The sequence below is a fragment of the Brachyhypopomus gauderio genome, chromosome 17 (assembly GCF_052324685.1).
Source record: "Brachyhypopomus gauderio isolate BG-103 chromosome 17, BGAUD_0.2, whole genome shotgun sequence".
Lineage (NCBI taxonomy): Eukaryota > Metazoa > Chordata > Actinopteri > Gymnotiformes > Hypopomidae > Brachyhypopomus > Brachyhypopomus gauderio.
Genome location: NC_135227.1, coordinates 13,512,383 through 13,528,792, shown reverse-complemented (window position 1 = coordinate 13,528,792; position 16,410 = coordinate 13,512,383). Strand labels below are relative to the sequence as shown.

Genomic DNA, 16,410 nt, shown 5'->3' with positions numbered 1-16,410 from the left:
TTTGCATAGGTCATTTCCTGATTCTGAAGCCCAGCTCAGTCGTAAGTTCTTCAAGGAGCTGTATGTTCCACGTCACCAGCCCTGTAGTGCAGCGTGGTGGACCGCAGTGTCAGGTCCGCCTGGCTCGCTTCCAACCGCAGCCCAGAAGGGGAAACTTTTCCGTCTCTGTGAAACTCACTGACTCTCTCACTATCAAATCGCCACCTTTCATCAACAGGGGACAAGATGGCATCAGGTTAGAATCGCTTCTTACAGTTTTACACTGTAAGTTTTATCATTCATTTTTGTACAGCTCCAGCTGGAGGCTACAGCAGTTGTTTGGCCATATAGTGTAGCAGAAAGGTAATTTTAATATTCTACAACAAGTACTAAACAGTCCTTGAAAAATGGAGATTATTTCATTTACTGGTACTTTTTTACCAGTAAGAAATGTAAAATCATGAATATATTGCTTATGCTCTGAATGATTCTGCCTGTATGTATTACCATCTGAGTTACAGGATTTAATAGTTAGAAATAAATAAATATATGACCATGTGGTATAAGTGAGAAGAAGAATACATGCTTTGCTTAGCATCAGAATGAGGTGCAGGCTCTGTTCTGGGAGCAGAGGAGGTGAATGCCCTCCCTAAGCCTTTTGTAATGGAAATCTCCTCAATATTGATTTTCTTGTGTTGGAAAAAGCTTTGCCAAGATGGATAAAAGCATTTTGTTTCTAAAAGTAGGTACCAATATTTCTTTTACAAAATTGGCTTTGACAGAGGGCTAGAAATGGGTTGTGACGCAATGCTATTTGGAAAGGGACACCGTGAACATAATGGAGCCTATACACTTATACTCATTGCCTATTTAAAATGACTGACATCAGTTGAAGATTGTGTGGCTCGGTGCCTAACTGGTTTGCGGTTGCTGTATCACACAAATCTGATTTAGCTGATGGACAAACTGAAGTTATGTATGTTATGGCAAAGGTTGAGTCTCAGTGAAGCAGTGACCCCAAAAGACCAAAGGCAGACTTCTACAAACTGTTCTGAAGTCCTGACAAGAATGCTTCTTTAAATCTCTTTCATCACAAGCACTGTCAAAGTCCCACTTGTTCTCTGTGTTTTGTGTAATGCAGATATGTGAGTCATAGGGTCCACTTTTTAAGTTAATGGAAGACATAAAGAAAGACGATCTGGGCTAAAAGAACACTTCTGACCACACTTGGTTACTGATTTTCCAGTAAATACGCTAGCTTACAGATGTAATTCCCACTGAAACATATTTTCTTTTGGGTGGGGTTGGGGGGGGGGGGGTGGTTGTGCTATGATGTAATCAGTCTTTGTACATTGAAAAACTAACTAAATAAATAAATTTTTACAAAATATTTCAATTACCTTTCAATAAACAACATTATGTAATAGTAACTAGCACAATAGAGACAAACGTGGACCTACGCAAAATGGCAGGAGACAGACATGGACTCAGACATCTGGAAATTGCTGGTGCATGTCAAAGATACTGAAAAGGTCAGCCTTGTGATTACAGCGCCTCTTGGGCACTTTGGTACATTTCTCAGATCAGCTTCTTCTTTAACCTCTAAATCATCTAGTAATGCACATAATAAAAGCAATTTCTCATAAGTATCTAATGCTGTGGCACATCCATGCTAATGTTTATGTCAATTGTTTTCTGCTTCTTGCATTATCCATTGCCTGTGTCATGCAGCTCAAACAGATCTGTCCTATCTACAGAGTTGCCCTATCTACCATTGTTCAACCAGATGTCACAGTCTGTCAAGCATATTTTATACATTACTATCAGACATTTTTCGTAAAACAAAGTCTCCAGAACTGATGCTGAATTGGTTTTTTTCTACATTGAAACAGCATCAGTCAAAACATTACAGAGAAATCAGTGCAAGCAAAAATATGAATCCTGTCCAGTGTGACGCTAAGTGAGCACAGAACGAACATGCACACTTTACGGACTACGTAAACACACCCCCAAGGGGAGGGGTCCAGGGCTGTAACGTCACATCTAGTCTCTTGCAATAAACATCCATCCATCCATTATCTGAACCGCTTAATCCCGCTAGTCGGGGTCACGGGGGGCTGGAGCCAATCCCAGCATCTCCGGGCGAAGGCAGGGTACACCATGGCCATGGGCAGGTCGCCAGTCCACTGCATGGCCAACACACACACACACACTCACGGGCAATTTAGAGTGATCAATTAACCTACGATGTCTTTGGACTGTGGGAGGAAACCCACGCAGGCACAGGGAGAACATGCAAACTCCACACAGAGCAGCCCAGACCGAGAATCGAACCCAGACCGCCTTGCTGTGAGGCGACAGTGCTAACCACCACACCACCATGCCGCCCTGCAATAAACATGCTACATATAATAATGTTTACTGAAATGTTGAAATAGTGCAACCAAGAGAAACATTACTGAATATTTGTTTATTTTATAGAGCTGGCACTGAAAAATGGACACTGGTAACCAAAGCAAGCATTTGATAATGTATGACCCTTGTGTAATGAGCAAACAAGCTGGGACTTAAAGCAGTGGAAGTAAACGACCAATCTCTGAGCTACTCAGATAATATTATAGTATAATATAATATAATAAGATAATATTATAAACATAAAACAGCAATGAACATATGAACAGCATCTATTGTCAAGAGTTTAATTCAAATGTGTTGAAGTGAGGTGTGCAGCCTAGTTCCCTGTTGCTGTGTTTAGGGTTGGTCTAATTGGAACTTATTTCCAGGACTCAACTGCTAATGCACAGTACGGAGACAATAACAGTAGAATATTTCATCTGAATGTTTCATCTGTAATCACATACTCACAGTGGGATAGATTGGGTGGGGGGGGGGGGGGGGGGGGGGGCACTGCACTCACCACCCAACCTAACATTCTTTGAAACTGTAAACATTGAACTATAGAACTAAAGGTGAAAATTCTGGAGGTTGAATATTTCAAGAGTTTGGATAAAATATGACTTGCTTGTTGTAGTGTCTTGATGAAAACAAAAACAGGAATGTGGGGCATTATCAAGCTTGCGCTCACTTAAGTATGATTTCATCTCTGTGGCACAGGGCACCTTGGGAGGTGTTGGAAGCACTCATAGGTAAAACGGACGAGCCTTTCCAGGTGACGGTGCAGTACACTTGTAGTGGTCACGATGTCGGACTGGTGGCCATTGATTCATTGGAGCTGAAGGACTGTCATATTGGTGAGTTCTTTATCTAGAATCATATATAATATGCATTGTGTTTTGAGCATGAAGCTACAGACTGAACATGTGTGGTCTTTAACTTTGACTATGATTTGCCAGTCTTTGTTTTTAGCCTAGTACAGTTAATTCTGTGTGCTCTATTGGCTAATCCCCTCAAGCCAATCAGATGTTACATTTCTTTGCACACACCATGATGGACATGGTTGATTTTGGCACCTCGCAGAAATTCTGCTATTATGCATCTGCTTGGATCAATGTGCATGATGTCTCTGCTAAATTCCTCCACTGCCTCCCTCGTTACTCCACAGAAAACCGTGAATCTGAGCTGCATCCAGAATGTGAAGAGCCTGCCACTTTCCCCTGTGATTTGGGGGGCTGTATAGACAAAAGCAGATTGTGTGATTTTCACGCTGACTGCCCCCTGGGGGAAGATGAGGGCTTAATGTGTGGTGAGTCTGGTAGGGCTTTGGAGGTCTTTCATTGGTCAGTGAATGGCTTTAGACAACATGATGTTCTTCAATAACAAATGTTCTGCAAGAAAATGAATTTGCTTTTTAGAGTATTGACACAGGAACAGGTGAAATGAATAGTCCAGTGATGAGACTCTGCTTATTGTTCTGTGAGTGGGTTGTCCATAGTGGTTTCCAGAATTCTGTGAATTGAAGTTGTACACTGTAGGTCCACAGTTAGGAGTGGCGGGTTGTGTTACATTTTGTCCCCAAACTACGGGTGGGAGGTGTGCCCAATATTTTACGATCCTATTCCTTATTCTCTAATTCATCTACCCATATCTTTCCTTAAAAGTTCCAGGACATCTTAAGAAACAAAGCCACTGTGATCCCTTTGATTCAAATTGTCTGAATGATTTGCCCTTGTAGGATTTTCAAGAAATTTTACCAGTTGGCATTTCATTGAGCACACACAGTAAAGTGCTTGGAGTGGTGCGGTAGTACACTTCGGGAGGGGACTGTAAAGTTAACGAGAGGCTGAGCCCCACACACATGAAACTTTTAAGTCATGATAAATTGTTAATCCTGTCACCAGAGATGGTGGATTAGCCAACCTAAAGGAGGTCCCTCGTACTGTCCGATGTGCCCCTTTAAGCATGAGTAGGGGCATTCATCCGTAAGACGCCTAAACTTGTCATCAGCTCAGTGTGGGGTGCTGCTTTGGCCTCATGCTTTCTGCAGCTTCATGTATGCAGTGCATATGAAGCATGTGATAACTGTCTAAAAGACCCACATGAGCTCGCAAGTTAACATGTTTGAAATCATCTGAAAAGTATTTGCTCATAGATATTTACTCCTTTCATGCTAAGCCTGACTTGTTAATGTTATGCCACTGGTCCCTTCCATTAGCTCAAAACATGCCAGGCACTAAATCAAGATACTGTTCATTATTCAGTGTAGTATAAATAAGGCACAGAGCCCCAGAGAAGTGCACGAGTGCTTCCAGTAAGTAATGAAATGTATGTGCAGGACTGTTGAACCATAAAACTGTATGGCTCAGGAGAGTACCATGTGATTTTGCGTGTGGTCTGTCATACTTTTATCAGGCAGGATTAACCTGTGAAATAATCTTTTAATGTCAGCACTGTGTTTGGCAAAGTTTTGATAGTTAGGTCTTTTCATTCGATCATCGCTTCCTTGGTTTTCTGAGTTTGCCAATGATGAGAAAGGAGTAGATATCCCAGCAGCACTCACACATAAGTAGTATTTATAACTTAAATACTATAGTACTTTCTAGAAAATGTTTGTTTGTGGTTACTGGCAATCTCTGAGGTTGATCATGTGCTATGAGCCTCTCATTCAGTTGCAAAAAAATTTAATTTCACCAGCAAAAAAAAAAAATTAATTTCCCTTAGCAGATACTTTACCAGCAGGGTCATACTGTGGTCTGTAATTTCCCTTTGCAGATACTTTACCAGTGGGGTCGCACTGTTCGTTTGAGTCTGGCCCTTGTGGGTGGTCAGTATCTGCTGAACTCTCTTCCTGGATTCTTGCCAGGGGAGAAGAACTATCCAAAATAACTGACCTTTTAGGAGCAACTCTTCAAAACACTCAAGGTAATTATGTGACCTTAAAGTAGCCAGTGACTCAGCATAAAATTGTATCATTTTTATCTCACATTACTCATGGCATGATATTAAACTGATTTTGGCCCTTTCAAGGCATCCATACCTGGTAGGTTAATTAGGTGGTGCACAGATAAAGTTAAATTCGTATGTGTCTAAAATAATAAAAAGGTTGTTGCTGTTGAAACTGCAGTTTCATCATTGCCTTTAGGTAATTTGTCTAAGCATCTGAAGGAGTAGTTGGCCAGCTGCACATTTAGGTGGCTGAAATGTTTTTTATATTGTTTGTCTAATATAAAATATTTGACTTTAGGCAGTTTGGAATGCAGAGTGAAGTTTTTTTTGGATGAAATGTTTCTCCCCATAAACATTATTGTAATCATGAGTTCATGTCTCAGTTATTATAAAACATACATACTATGTCTTTTATATGATTATGCGCTCTCACACACTTAAATTGTTGATTTAAAACATAAATATATAAACTATATAATTTTATCACTGAAGTTCTCAGAGGGGATCCAAATTGATTTTTTCTCAGATTACATTTCAAATGGAAACCTGCTCTTTCACTTATGAATTTCCTCAGTAGGAATTTTCCCACAGATGTGCGGTGCTCTCTAAAGTATCCAGGAGCAAAACTACTAGCAAATATACTGCACAGAATTCTCACTTCATAGAATATCCTTTGATAAAGCATATGGTGTTTTAGGAGGCAGCTGACGGCACTTCAGTGTTATGTAGCTTAGCTTGATGTTGGCAAGTCAAACAGGGTTTCAGCACTTACAGCACAGCTATGTAGTTTATAATGCCTGGCAGGAAGCCCCATAGCTCAGTCTGAGATGGGTTTAGCAGCTTTTGCAAAGGCAACATGTCTACTCTTGTGTTCTCACAAATGTGGGGCTCACATTACACTGGCTTACTCATTTTTTTCTGGTTCTGGTAGAAAAAAAACTGCATCATAAGTAGCAGGCCTGTTTCCTGTATGCTCTGACTTCTTCTCTTGCCTTAGGTCACTTCCTGTTTCTAAAGGTCAGAAGTAATGCTAAGAGCAATGAAGCATTTCTTCAAAGCCCAACTCTTCCCTTTACAGCACCTAGCCAAGCATGTCAGGTGAGGATTGTAGATGGCTGTCTTGGTCTCAGCCAAATTGTCCTAATTTAGTAGAATAATTTCAGACTGTTTTAGGTCTCTCAGATGAGCTGTTTTAATCTGTCCTTTATTTCTATATGCGAATTTTACTAATTGAGATTATGATTCAAATACAACTCTCCAAAACCACTATTTTCATTCCTGAATGACAGAGCCATATTTACTGCCAGACTGGGAGTGATTTTCTGGCTATATTGCATTAATTAATTTGTTCCTTTTAAAATTGTGTTTTAGGCCTGAGCCCTATATGGGTTATTCACTCATAGTTCAGAAATATGTTCTGGAAAATCAATAACTTTTCACCATGTCCCATCATTAATCCATTACTTATGTTTCCCTCATATAGTTGCAATTCTCCCTGTATCTGTATGGGGATTTTAATGGCACAGTGCTGCTGTTGGTGGTAGAAAATGGTACTGCAACACATCCAATAGTGTGGGAGAGAACAGGACAGTGGAAAGACAGCTGGCAAGATGTCACTCTGCAGATCACCAACCTCCAAACAAACAGGTAATGCAGATGTCAGTTTTTATTGGGCAATAAATGCTCCAGTGGGAGACACTTTAATTGGATAATTGGAGTGAAGTTGAGAAGGTCCTGGCCATCATGTCCTTCCCTGGTTTGTTGATTTGTACTGCAGGTTCCACCTGAGAGTGCAGACGCTTTGGACTCCAGACTCTCAGGCCGACATTGCGCTGGATAACATTTCTTTAAGTGCAACATGTTTCGACTCAGGTGACCTTTTGCCGTACCATGCACAAATCTATGCATAAGCCAGGAGCAAATGTGTGCTTGCATATACAGTCAAAAAGTTATAGATGATACTATGTAATCTTTATTAAAACAAAAACTTAATAAGTAAAGCATACATTACTGAACTGCTTGTGCTGTGTTCAGGTTGATATTATTATTATTATTATTATGATTATATGTTTGACCACTGGCCATATTTTAAGCTTTTTTATAATTAGTTGTTTAGGAAATTGTACTGCTGAACCTGAAATCAAAGTCAGAAATCATACTTAAAGGGGGAGAGGCACACATGGTTTGCGTTACTTACTAGTGGGAGGCAAACCTTTTCAAGTTCTTGATATAGTTCCTTGACTTGTTCTGATAGGTGAGAGAAGCATTTTCTTCTTGATGCATAGCTGCCCTGTGGCACGGAAAGTCTTGTAAAAAATCTCACTGTAGATTTTCAGTGCATTACTGCTGTGTTTCAGCCCCCAAGTCTGCACACTGGAAATGTGAAGTGTATTAGGGACATACATCTGCCCCACCACAGGCAAATGTTATGGGAACAACAGATGTGTAACATACATTTCCCATATGTAGAAAAAGCCTAAAATGGCCCTACATTGACACGTTATGCATTCGATGTACTGTTGGCCCTGTTGATCAACATTTCTGGTTTTCTACCCATGAACAGAACATGGTCTTGGTGAAAACAGAAATTATTCATTGCAAAATAAATTGCAGCTTTGTACATCATAGCTTTCTAGAGTACATTTATTTTCTCTTTTCGGACCTCCTGTTTCCTATTCTCACAACACCCAGCAGTTTTTCTGAGCTCTTATTCAGTAACTCATCTGCATGACCATAATGCAATTGTGTGTTTTGGTCCAAATGACTTTGCCATCCTGTGTTTTCCCTCTTTCTTTCCTCTTTTTCTTCAGGGAACATCATTTGTCTGTCAGCAACATTGGTGGATCAGTTCAATGTTCAAACCATGCTGGACTATAAAGACCCTTGTATCTCTTTCTCATGCTGGTCTGTCTCTCATTGGCTTTCTGCTTTTATTAGATCTGAACACGCTGCATCATGGCCAGCAACTGCTTCATGATTTAGACTCCACCAGCAAGCTGGACCTGCTGAGACCCCTTCCTGAGCCTTCTGTATCAGGTACAGGGATCTGCTGTGATCACATGAGTAAATGAACTTTTGTTTTATGGCATTCGTGGCTTGTAGCTCCAACTTCTGCACAGGTGCATAATGTTCCAGGGGAAAGCTCCCCACCAAAGCCCCTGTGACTGTGTGCTTCGATTTAGAGGTCACACAATCACATGAAAGTCAGTGTACTGTAACACTCTCTTCCAGAGGTGTCCCAGGTGACATGGTTGTTCACGTCCTGTGGTGCCAGTGGGCCTCAGGGGCCTACTCAGGCCCAGTGTGACAGTGCCTACCGCAACACCAATGTCAGAGTGCTAGTTGGGAAAGACGGACCCCTCAGAGGTGTTCAGATGTGGAGGGTTCCTGCCACCAACCAATACAAGTAAGGAGAGCACTAACACCAGGAAAACCCTGCATATGAAACCTATATGTTTATTTAAGGCCAGAGTAGGGAAAAAGTGATTCAGAGAATGTAAGTGTGGCCTGTCTCAGTGTTTACCATTATGTTGCATGAAAAGCAGATACTAAAACTTTGTACAGTTTAGCTTAGTTGCTGCAGTCCTGAGCAAAGAGCAGAATTTCATTGGTTCATCTCTTAATTTTGATGACAAAGATCTCATCTGGATCAGCGCACAGCATCAACCACACTGATGCATGTCAACTTCAAATGAATGGCTTGGGTCCCTTTCCATGATAATGCGTCCTCCTAATGTCCCTCTACCCCATCACCACCATGTGGCTACAGTAGAAACAGGTCTTATCTTTTCAAAACCATCAGGATACATTGTCACAGTAAATGGACTTGGAAGTTCTACATGGGGACGGGGCTGTACTCACCTTATCTTCCCTCTTTCGCTCAGTCATGTACTCTCTCTCTGTTTCATACACTCTCTCTCTCTCTCTCTCTCTCTCTCTCTCTCTCTCACACACACACACACACACACACACACACAAATGGTACATTTTCTTGACAACAACAGGCAATATGACTCACTGGCTGAGGGCATTGATTAATCTCTTCCTGCACTCTACTTAATCTGGAACCTGTGCGTGTGAAGCCTCTGAACTAATTTGCTGTGATTGTCAGGCTAGACCTGGAAACTCATTAGAAGTAGCACTCACTGCTATCTGCTTAGAGGTGCTAGAGAGGCAGGTGGTGTGTGTGTGGAGAGCAAAATGGATGGAGACGTCTTTGCCTTCAATTACTAGATCATTGAGCTTTGAAGGCTGTTGAGCCTCCCTGTTAAACATGAAGCATATTCATGCAAACATTTTGCAAGTGGCTAATATAACTTTTCCCTTTTTTAATGTGTGATGTCTGATTGTCCAAAACTGTCCTGGTGGTCAATGGTAATCACAATGGTACCTCCCTCAAATGCTGCCTTTGTGCCTCTCGTGTTAGCGCAGGTGCTAACACATTTCAAATAGTAACTCTATAGAAAATCTCATCCTAATCCAGCAGAAAATAAATCTATACTAGCTTCCAAATAAAACCAAAACTTTATTCTCTGTACAATTGCATGATTTTATTTTTAAAAACTGTTATCAGCATGTCTTTAAACTATTTTACAAAAATGTATTTTTGATTTACAATCTGTATCCTGTGGTACATGAACTTGTTGATAAAGTTTGGGTAAATCTAATGAAAATGTATACTTTCTGCTTATAACGGCTTGTTGGTAATGCTGGCATAAGTATGGATTTCAACCTATACTGTTGGATTAGATATAATCTCTTTTTTGTGTTGACTTTAGTGTTGAAGACAAATCCACTATAAGCCCATTTGAAAATACACATTTGGCTGCTGTATAGGCCAATAGCAGTGAGTTCTCCTGGGAGACATGGCAAAAACGAAGTAAATGTCCATCTGCTTCCACTTGGTCCACAGGATCTCCGCCTATGGAGCCGCAGGAGGAAAAGGGGCCAAAAACCACAATAAGCGGTCACATGGTGTCATCCTCTCAGCCATCTTCACGCTGCAGAGGGGAGACATCCTCTTTCTCTTGATTGGACACCAGGGTGAAGACGCTTGTCCAGGGGTGAGCTCAGCAGCTGATTCACTAGCACCTGGACGCGAATACTGGGAGTGATAATAATAATAATAATTATATAAATTCCAACCAGATTCTTCTCTGTTGTGTCTGACCTGTCTCATGATGGGCTTTTGCATTTGTAAACCACCTCACATTACTGTGTAATGCTGTCACGATTCAGAGTGTTCTTAGTTTTCTGAACTGTCCTTACCATCACCCTGTTACCCCTACAGAGGAACCCTCTGACTCAGAAGATCTGCCTGGGGGAGTCGTCTGTGATTGAGGGCGGGATCGACAGCGACGGCTCGGCAGGGGAATGGTCCGGTGGCGGAGGAGGCGGTGGGGGCGCCACGTTCATCTTTAGGGTACAGCTTTTCTTTCTCTTCCTGTTTTCTTTGATCCCCCCCTGACCAAATTCCCTCGTCCGGGTGACACTGCCTTGTGGAGGCCATGTGGACAGCAGTTGCTTCCTTGCTGAACACATCTAGACCAGCATTCTTTAGACATGTTGGAAGTATTTGGAGCTGAACTCATCTGAACTGATGTGCAAATGGAAGTAGGGAAAGTCTGGGATGTTAAGAGGGAGTATTTCTTTGATGAAAAGTGACTTGCTTTTTTTTTTTTTTGGGGATGCCCGGATGCAGATGGAGAACGGGGAAGCAGTGCCTCTGATGATAGCTGCAGGTGGGGGTGGGAAGGCGTACCTGGAAGACCCTGGCAGCAGTTTGGACCACACCCTTCTGGAGCAGTATGAGAATGACATGGATGCAGCAGGGGTCAACGGCAGAACTGCAGTAGCAGGTCTTCATCTAACGCTCAGATGTAGTTTTATATGTTTTTGTTTAGGACCTTCTACATTTCCTTACCCAATTCCTTATCCAACTTAGCTACCAATTTCATATTGCAGTGCTCTTGTGGTTTAGACATTAGATTCGCAATCACATCTTATGTGTTCATATGAAGGATATCCAGTGGGTTAGGCATCCAGCAGATGTTTTTATGATTCTAATCACAAGATTTAATTTGTAGATAGCTCTTGACAGAAGAAATTGAAATCATAACACAAGACACAAGATACTGACATGAAATCATCATGAGACCAATTATTTGTTTGTACAATTATTGTTGCATCAGATGTTTTTTTAATAAACAAAAGTGCTTCAGGTACTTGACTAATAATCAGCAGGTAACTGGTTCACACCCCCCACCGCCACGTTGCCACTGCTGGCCCGTGACCATGGCCCTTAACCCTCAATTCAATTATTATTGTCAGTCCCTTTGGATCCAACCGTCAGCTCAGTGCCATAAATGGAAATGTTCATGTCTGTGTTTTGTGGATGTGATCTCTCTAGGAGGGGGAGGGGGGTGGAAGGACTCCACTGCACACACCTGGGCGGGAAAATCTCTGCAGGAGGGGGCAGAAGGGGGCTCGTCCTGCCCCCAGGCCCTGTCCTCACTCAGCTGGATGACCTTTGGAGGGTTCGGGGGAGGAGGGGGTGCCTGTACTGCTGGAGGTGGCGGAGGAGGATACAGAGGTTTGTATACTGACAGAAAGAAGCCTCTACCATCGACTACACACTCACAGGCTTCCTGCACTCATTTTTGTGAAGGCATTTACAATGTGAGGAACTGCTTAAAAATGTGTGTGTGTATATGTGTGTACACACTTCTGTTTGATTGCACACATGTGATTTTGTGTGCTTTAAGTCAGCAAAGAACACAATGACATGTTCTGTTATGCCGTATGAGTTGTTAGTTGACTCATCCGTTTGTGAAAAACATCCACCCACACAAAGATCCTCCTGCCATCTCAAAGCAGAAGAGCCCTCTCTGACATGCATGCTTATCCCTGCTCTTGTTTTACAGGTATTAGTTATTATGCGCAATGTGCTTGTATTGTTACTAACATGATAACAGTTTAATGTATGTAGTATATGTCTGCATTACAGTATCAAGTATCATAACTTGTTTTCACACTTGTTTAGGCGGTGATGTGTCCCACACTGATGACATCACAGCAGATGGGCAGGATGGCATTTCTTTTGTCCACCCCTCAGGAGAGATATATCTGCAGCCTTTGGCAGGTGCTGGATTTACACAAAAATATTGCACCAAAGTATTTGATCCCATGAGAACTAAGAAATGCTTTGATTGTCTTGTTTGCAAAGTGTTGCTTTTAACCAGCACAAAACAAACAAGAACCGGCAAGAAAGCTCATTGACACACACACACACACACACACACACACACACACACACACACACACACACACACACACACACACACATAACTGGTATTAACTGGTAATTTTCTTTTTGTTTGAGTTGAACAAGTTCTGTTTCTTTCTGTCCAGCCATGGAGAGTCACGGCGAGGCTGAGATCCAAGTGCACCTGAACTGCAGCCACTGTCAGACGCAGAGCTGTAAGCAGGATGAGGAAACCAAGCTCATCCTCTGCCTTTGTCCTAGCGAGGAGGTGCTTGCTCCTGACAACGTCACCTGCACAGGTAGACCAGCCATTTTTACATTTAGAAAATGCACCTCTGAGATGAATGTGCCTAATAATATAGCGAGCGAGTCTGTAAGTGTTTACAAAATTGTGCTAAGTGTATGATGATTATGGTATAACCTGTGCATCAAGTGACTTGTGTCTAAGCATATTGTGGTTTTATGATGCAAAAATTTAATCATGCAACAGTAAATCTTAAAGGTCAATCTAAAGGTCAATTTTTTCATAGCTCAAAACTGCATCATTTCCCAAGAGCAGGTCATCTCTGATAATGAATTTCTTTTTTGCTAAAAGCACATTGTTTATAGATGGATCTCTCCCCCCCCCCCCCCCCCCCCTGCTAATTCAGCTATAATACAGGGCTCAGTGGCAGAAGGGCACCCATCCCTGACTCTCATCCTGGCAGTGGTGGCCTCCACAGTAGTGATGGCTGTCGTACTCTCCTGCACCTGCCTCACTCTCAGTAAGAGACTCTTCCAGCTTTGCGTCAGCTCCGTCCCCTCCACCTTCCACCACCTCTGACATCCTCTAGCCCTCTGTGCACTTCCTGTCGCTCTGTACAGAACAGCAACCGTTACGTCTGGACTCCTCAGGATCAGTGATTTGTGAGGGGATACAGGGGAACATCTTTGGAGGAATCGAATGTCGAAGTATTTACAGAAAAATATTATTTCTTAACTCTTTGATTGCCATGGGGCTGAGTGGGCTGGTAAATTGAAAGAGTTGTCAAAAGATTTAATCTTGAAATTGACCTTAGTGTCCCAAAACACCCTAAATTATGGAAGGAAACACTGTATTAGTCACTGCTAAATTGGTTTACCAGGCCAAATCTAAATTCCAGTCAGTGACAAAACAAATTACATGTAAAATAAGTGACCAATTCTGAAATCAGTTCAGAATAAGCAAGCCAACATAGAGACCCTTCCAGTGCTGCAGGAGACAGTAAAAATGTAATTTATTTTTTCAAGGAATCCCAAAATGGGGTTTTGAAGGAGTCAGTAAAATGCTGCAGAAAATGTGCCATGAACAGATATAACAGTCAGGTGAAGATGCACCAAATTCCATCAGGGCATTTTAAAGACAGCAAAGAGCCCTGGGTGAAACAACAGAGTAACAGGGTGAAGAGGTAAACCATGGCTGTTCTATTATAGCCTCTTAGATCTACACCCCAAACACAAGCTGGTATGTCCGGACTGATTTCTCACTCTTGTGTTTACATTATTTTCCATATTAGTTTTATTGTAGTTCAGGATTATTAGAAATTAAGATTTAAGTGTTTAATATAAGCCAGGCTAAACTGTGCAAATGTATTAATAAAATTTATTTGATTTATGATTTTGAATACTATAATAATCCATGATTAATAAATGCTAGCTGAATTTTCCCTTTTTTAGTTTACCGTTCTTCCGGTACATTTATTTTCAGGTGGGAGCCATATAAAATCAGTCTATGCTTTTTGTTGTAGTCATGTTTGTGATATCTGATAGAGAAAGACGTGTTTAGTGTTACCTAGAGGTAACACATCACTGCTAATAGGAATGAACAGGGAGTTAGGGGGGAGAAAGCGCTATTAATCTGAATAATTTCATTTCTTTCTAAGTGTGACTAAATGAGAGTCAGATCATCCCACACCAACTTTAGTCATTAATGAATAACTGTATTAGTGTTCATGGACCAATATTTTATTATTTCTACTATTTTAATAAGTGACTTTCATTCAAAATAGTTTTTTTATTCAAAAAAGAATGTGACGACATTGAAGCAGCAGGAGGTGAAAGTGAGGCGGTTACGTTTTTAATGTCCATAACACAAAAATGGAACAAAAAGGCTTCACGACTTCACTTGATAAAGGCTCAGCTAAAAACCAAGAACAGAAGAATGTCGCAAAACACAAAAGGAAGCGTGAATAAATTCCTAAGTCATCACACAGGGCTGGTACAGCGGACCAACGTCTTTTGGGCAGCAAGTCAAATACTCAACACCGGACGACCGAACCTGTGAAGTCAGAGATAAGTCAGAGATAATGTGCTGCAGGTGCAAACAGTAAATGAGGGGGGTGTCAGTATGTGGGTGATTGCGAACAGGGGAGAGTCCTAGCAGTGATGTGACGTCCTGTGGGTGTCTCACCCGTGCTCAGAGCCCAGCCTACCGTGACAAAGAATAATTTCCAGTATATTGTGTTGTGGGATGCTGTCCTTAGTAATGTATAACAAGAGAAATAAGGAACTTAACCCTCCTGCACATTTCTTCTGTTTGAGTTTCCTTCTGTTATATTCTAAATTGAAATTTGTGACATGGATATTATACTAAATATCCCCCGAAAGTAGCTAAACTTGCCAGTTGTCCTAAAACCACAAACAATCTTATCTGATCTTGTACAGTGTGTCAAAAACCAGAAACCCCCATCAGAAGTCATAAGATTTGTCTCAATTACAAGGTCATCCCTCAAAATTCAACAAGAAGATTGCTTTGGAGAAACTACAGAGTTAGCTACCAAGGAACAATATTAGGAGCTCTGAGAACAACTTCTTACTGAAGAAAAAACACATCAAAGCACTTCTGGACTATGTATCTAGTTAAAGTCAAAGGATAGATTATGCAAAACACCAGGAAATACTGCAAGACAATCTGCTTAAATTTGCTTAGAAAAAGTTTTGGATAAACTACAACTTCCAGCAGGACTGTTCTAAAGCCAAATAGCAGTGGTTGAACAACATGAGCTCAAGTACAGATCTCAGTCCAGTCGAGAATCTGTGGCGCTGTTTGAAAACTGTGGCACTATTTGCAATCCACGGGCATCATCCAGCTAACATGAACAGACCTGGAACAAACACACCAGAAAAAAAAACTGATGAAAAACCTCCTAAAAAGTACGCAGAGCTTACCCCAACAGACTTAAAGCTGAATCTGTTTACTTTTAATTGCATTTTGAATACTTTTGCAATGCATTGCATATTCTGACCTTTGACATATGCCCTTGTAGGGATCCTTTTCTGTGCTTGGAGCTGTGATGTTAGAAGTAGATTCTGGCATATTGTTGAGTCACTGAAAGAACTCACTGTATCTAATTAAAGATTCCTTTGTAAACTCTTGATCATTTGCAATACCATATATTGTTTATTGCATATATTGTTTTATTTGTTGTCCTTTGCATTTATTTGAACTGTAGAATATGGTACTATGTCATTTTTTAGGCCTCTCAGTTAAATAAAAACTCTCCATTACAAGTCCACATAGAGAACGTTAGAAGAAAACAAAAACACAATTAATGAAATACATCTTTGATGATCTGCTGTTGAGTATTTAGAGACTAATAGGTCTCTTTGTCAGTATAATTCACATTTGGGTCCAAGTGTTCTGGAAGCTTCTTTGCGTGAGAAGCAGGGCTCACTCTCTGGGTTCTCTGGGTTCTCTGGGTTCAGAGCTGCGTTTGGTGGTTGACTCTTGTCTTTTCCCCTGAGTTCTCCCCAGTGCAGGTTGGTAGTCTGTTGCTCAGGCAACTCCCTCATCCTCTTTTGACCCC

General features: G+C 41.3%; 1 protein-coding gene across 2 annotated transcripts in view; it reads left to right on the top strand.

Moving 5' to 3' along the window:
- ltk (leukocyte receptor tyrosine kinase) overlaps positions 1-16,410 on the top strand; it is a 41,620-nt gene that overhangs the window by 16,918 nt on the left and 8,292 nt on the right. For both annotated transcript variants that reach the window (XM_076978637.1, XM_076978636.1), the window contains exons 5-20: positions 10-235; positions 3,094-3,230; positions 3,542-3,682; positions 5,149-5,298; positions 6,320-6,420; positions 6,806-6,969; positions 7,100-7,194; positions 8,260-8,358; positions 8,554-8,728; positions 10,235-10,385; positions 10,613-10,744; positions 11,024-11,180; positions 11,732-11,914; positions 12,365-12,463; positions 12,733-12,885; positions 13,237-13,350. In XM_076978637.1, coding sequence (XP_076834752.1) covers positions 10-235; positions 3,094-3,230; positions 3,542-3,682; positions 5,149-5,298; positions 6,320-6,420; positions 6,806-6,969; positions 7,100-7,194; positions 8,260-8,358; positions 8,554-8,728; positions 10,235-10,385; positions 10,613-10,744; positions 11,024-11,180; positions 11,732-11,914; positions 12,365-12,463; positions 12,733-12,885; positions 13,237-13,350 — 2,277 coding nt within the window. The remainder of the gene's footprint in view (positions 1-9; positions 236-3,093; positions 3,231-3,541; positions 3,683-5,148; positions 5,299-6,319; positions 6,421-6,805; positions 6,970-7,099; positions 7,195-8,259; positions 8,359-8,553; positions 8,729-10,234; positions 10,386-10,612; positions 10,745-11,023; positions 11,181-11,731; positions 11,915-12,364; positions 12,464-12,732; positions 12,886-13,236; positions 13,351-16,410) is intronic.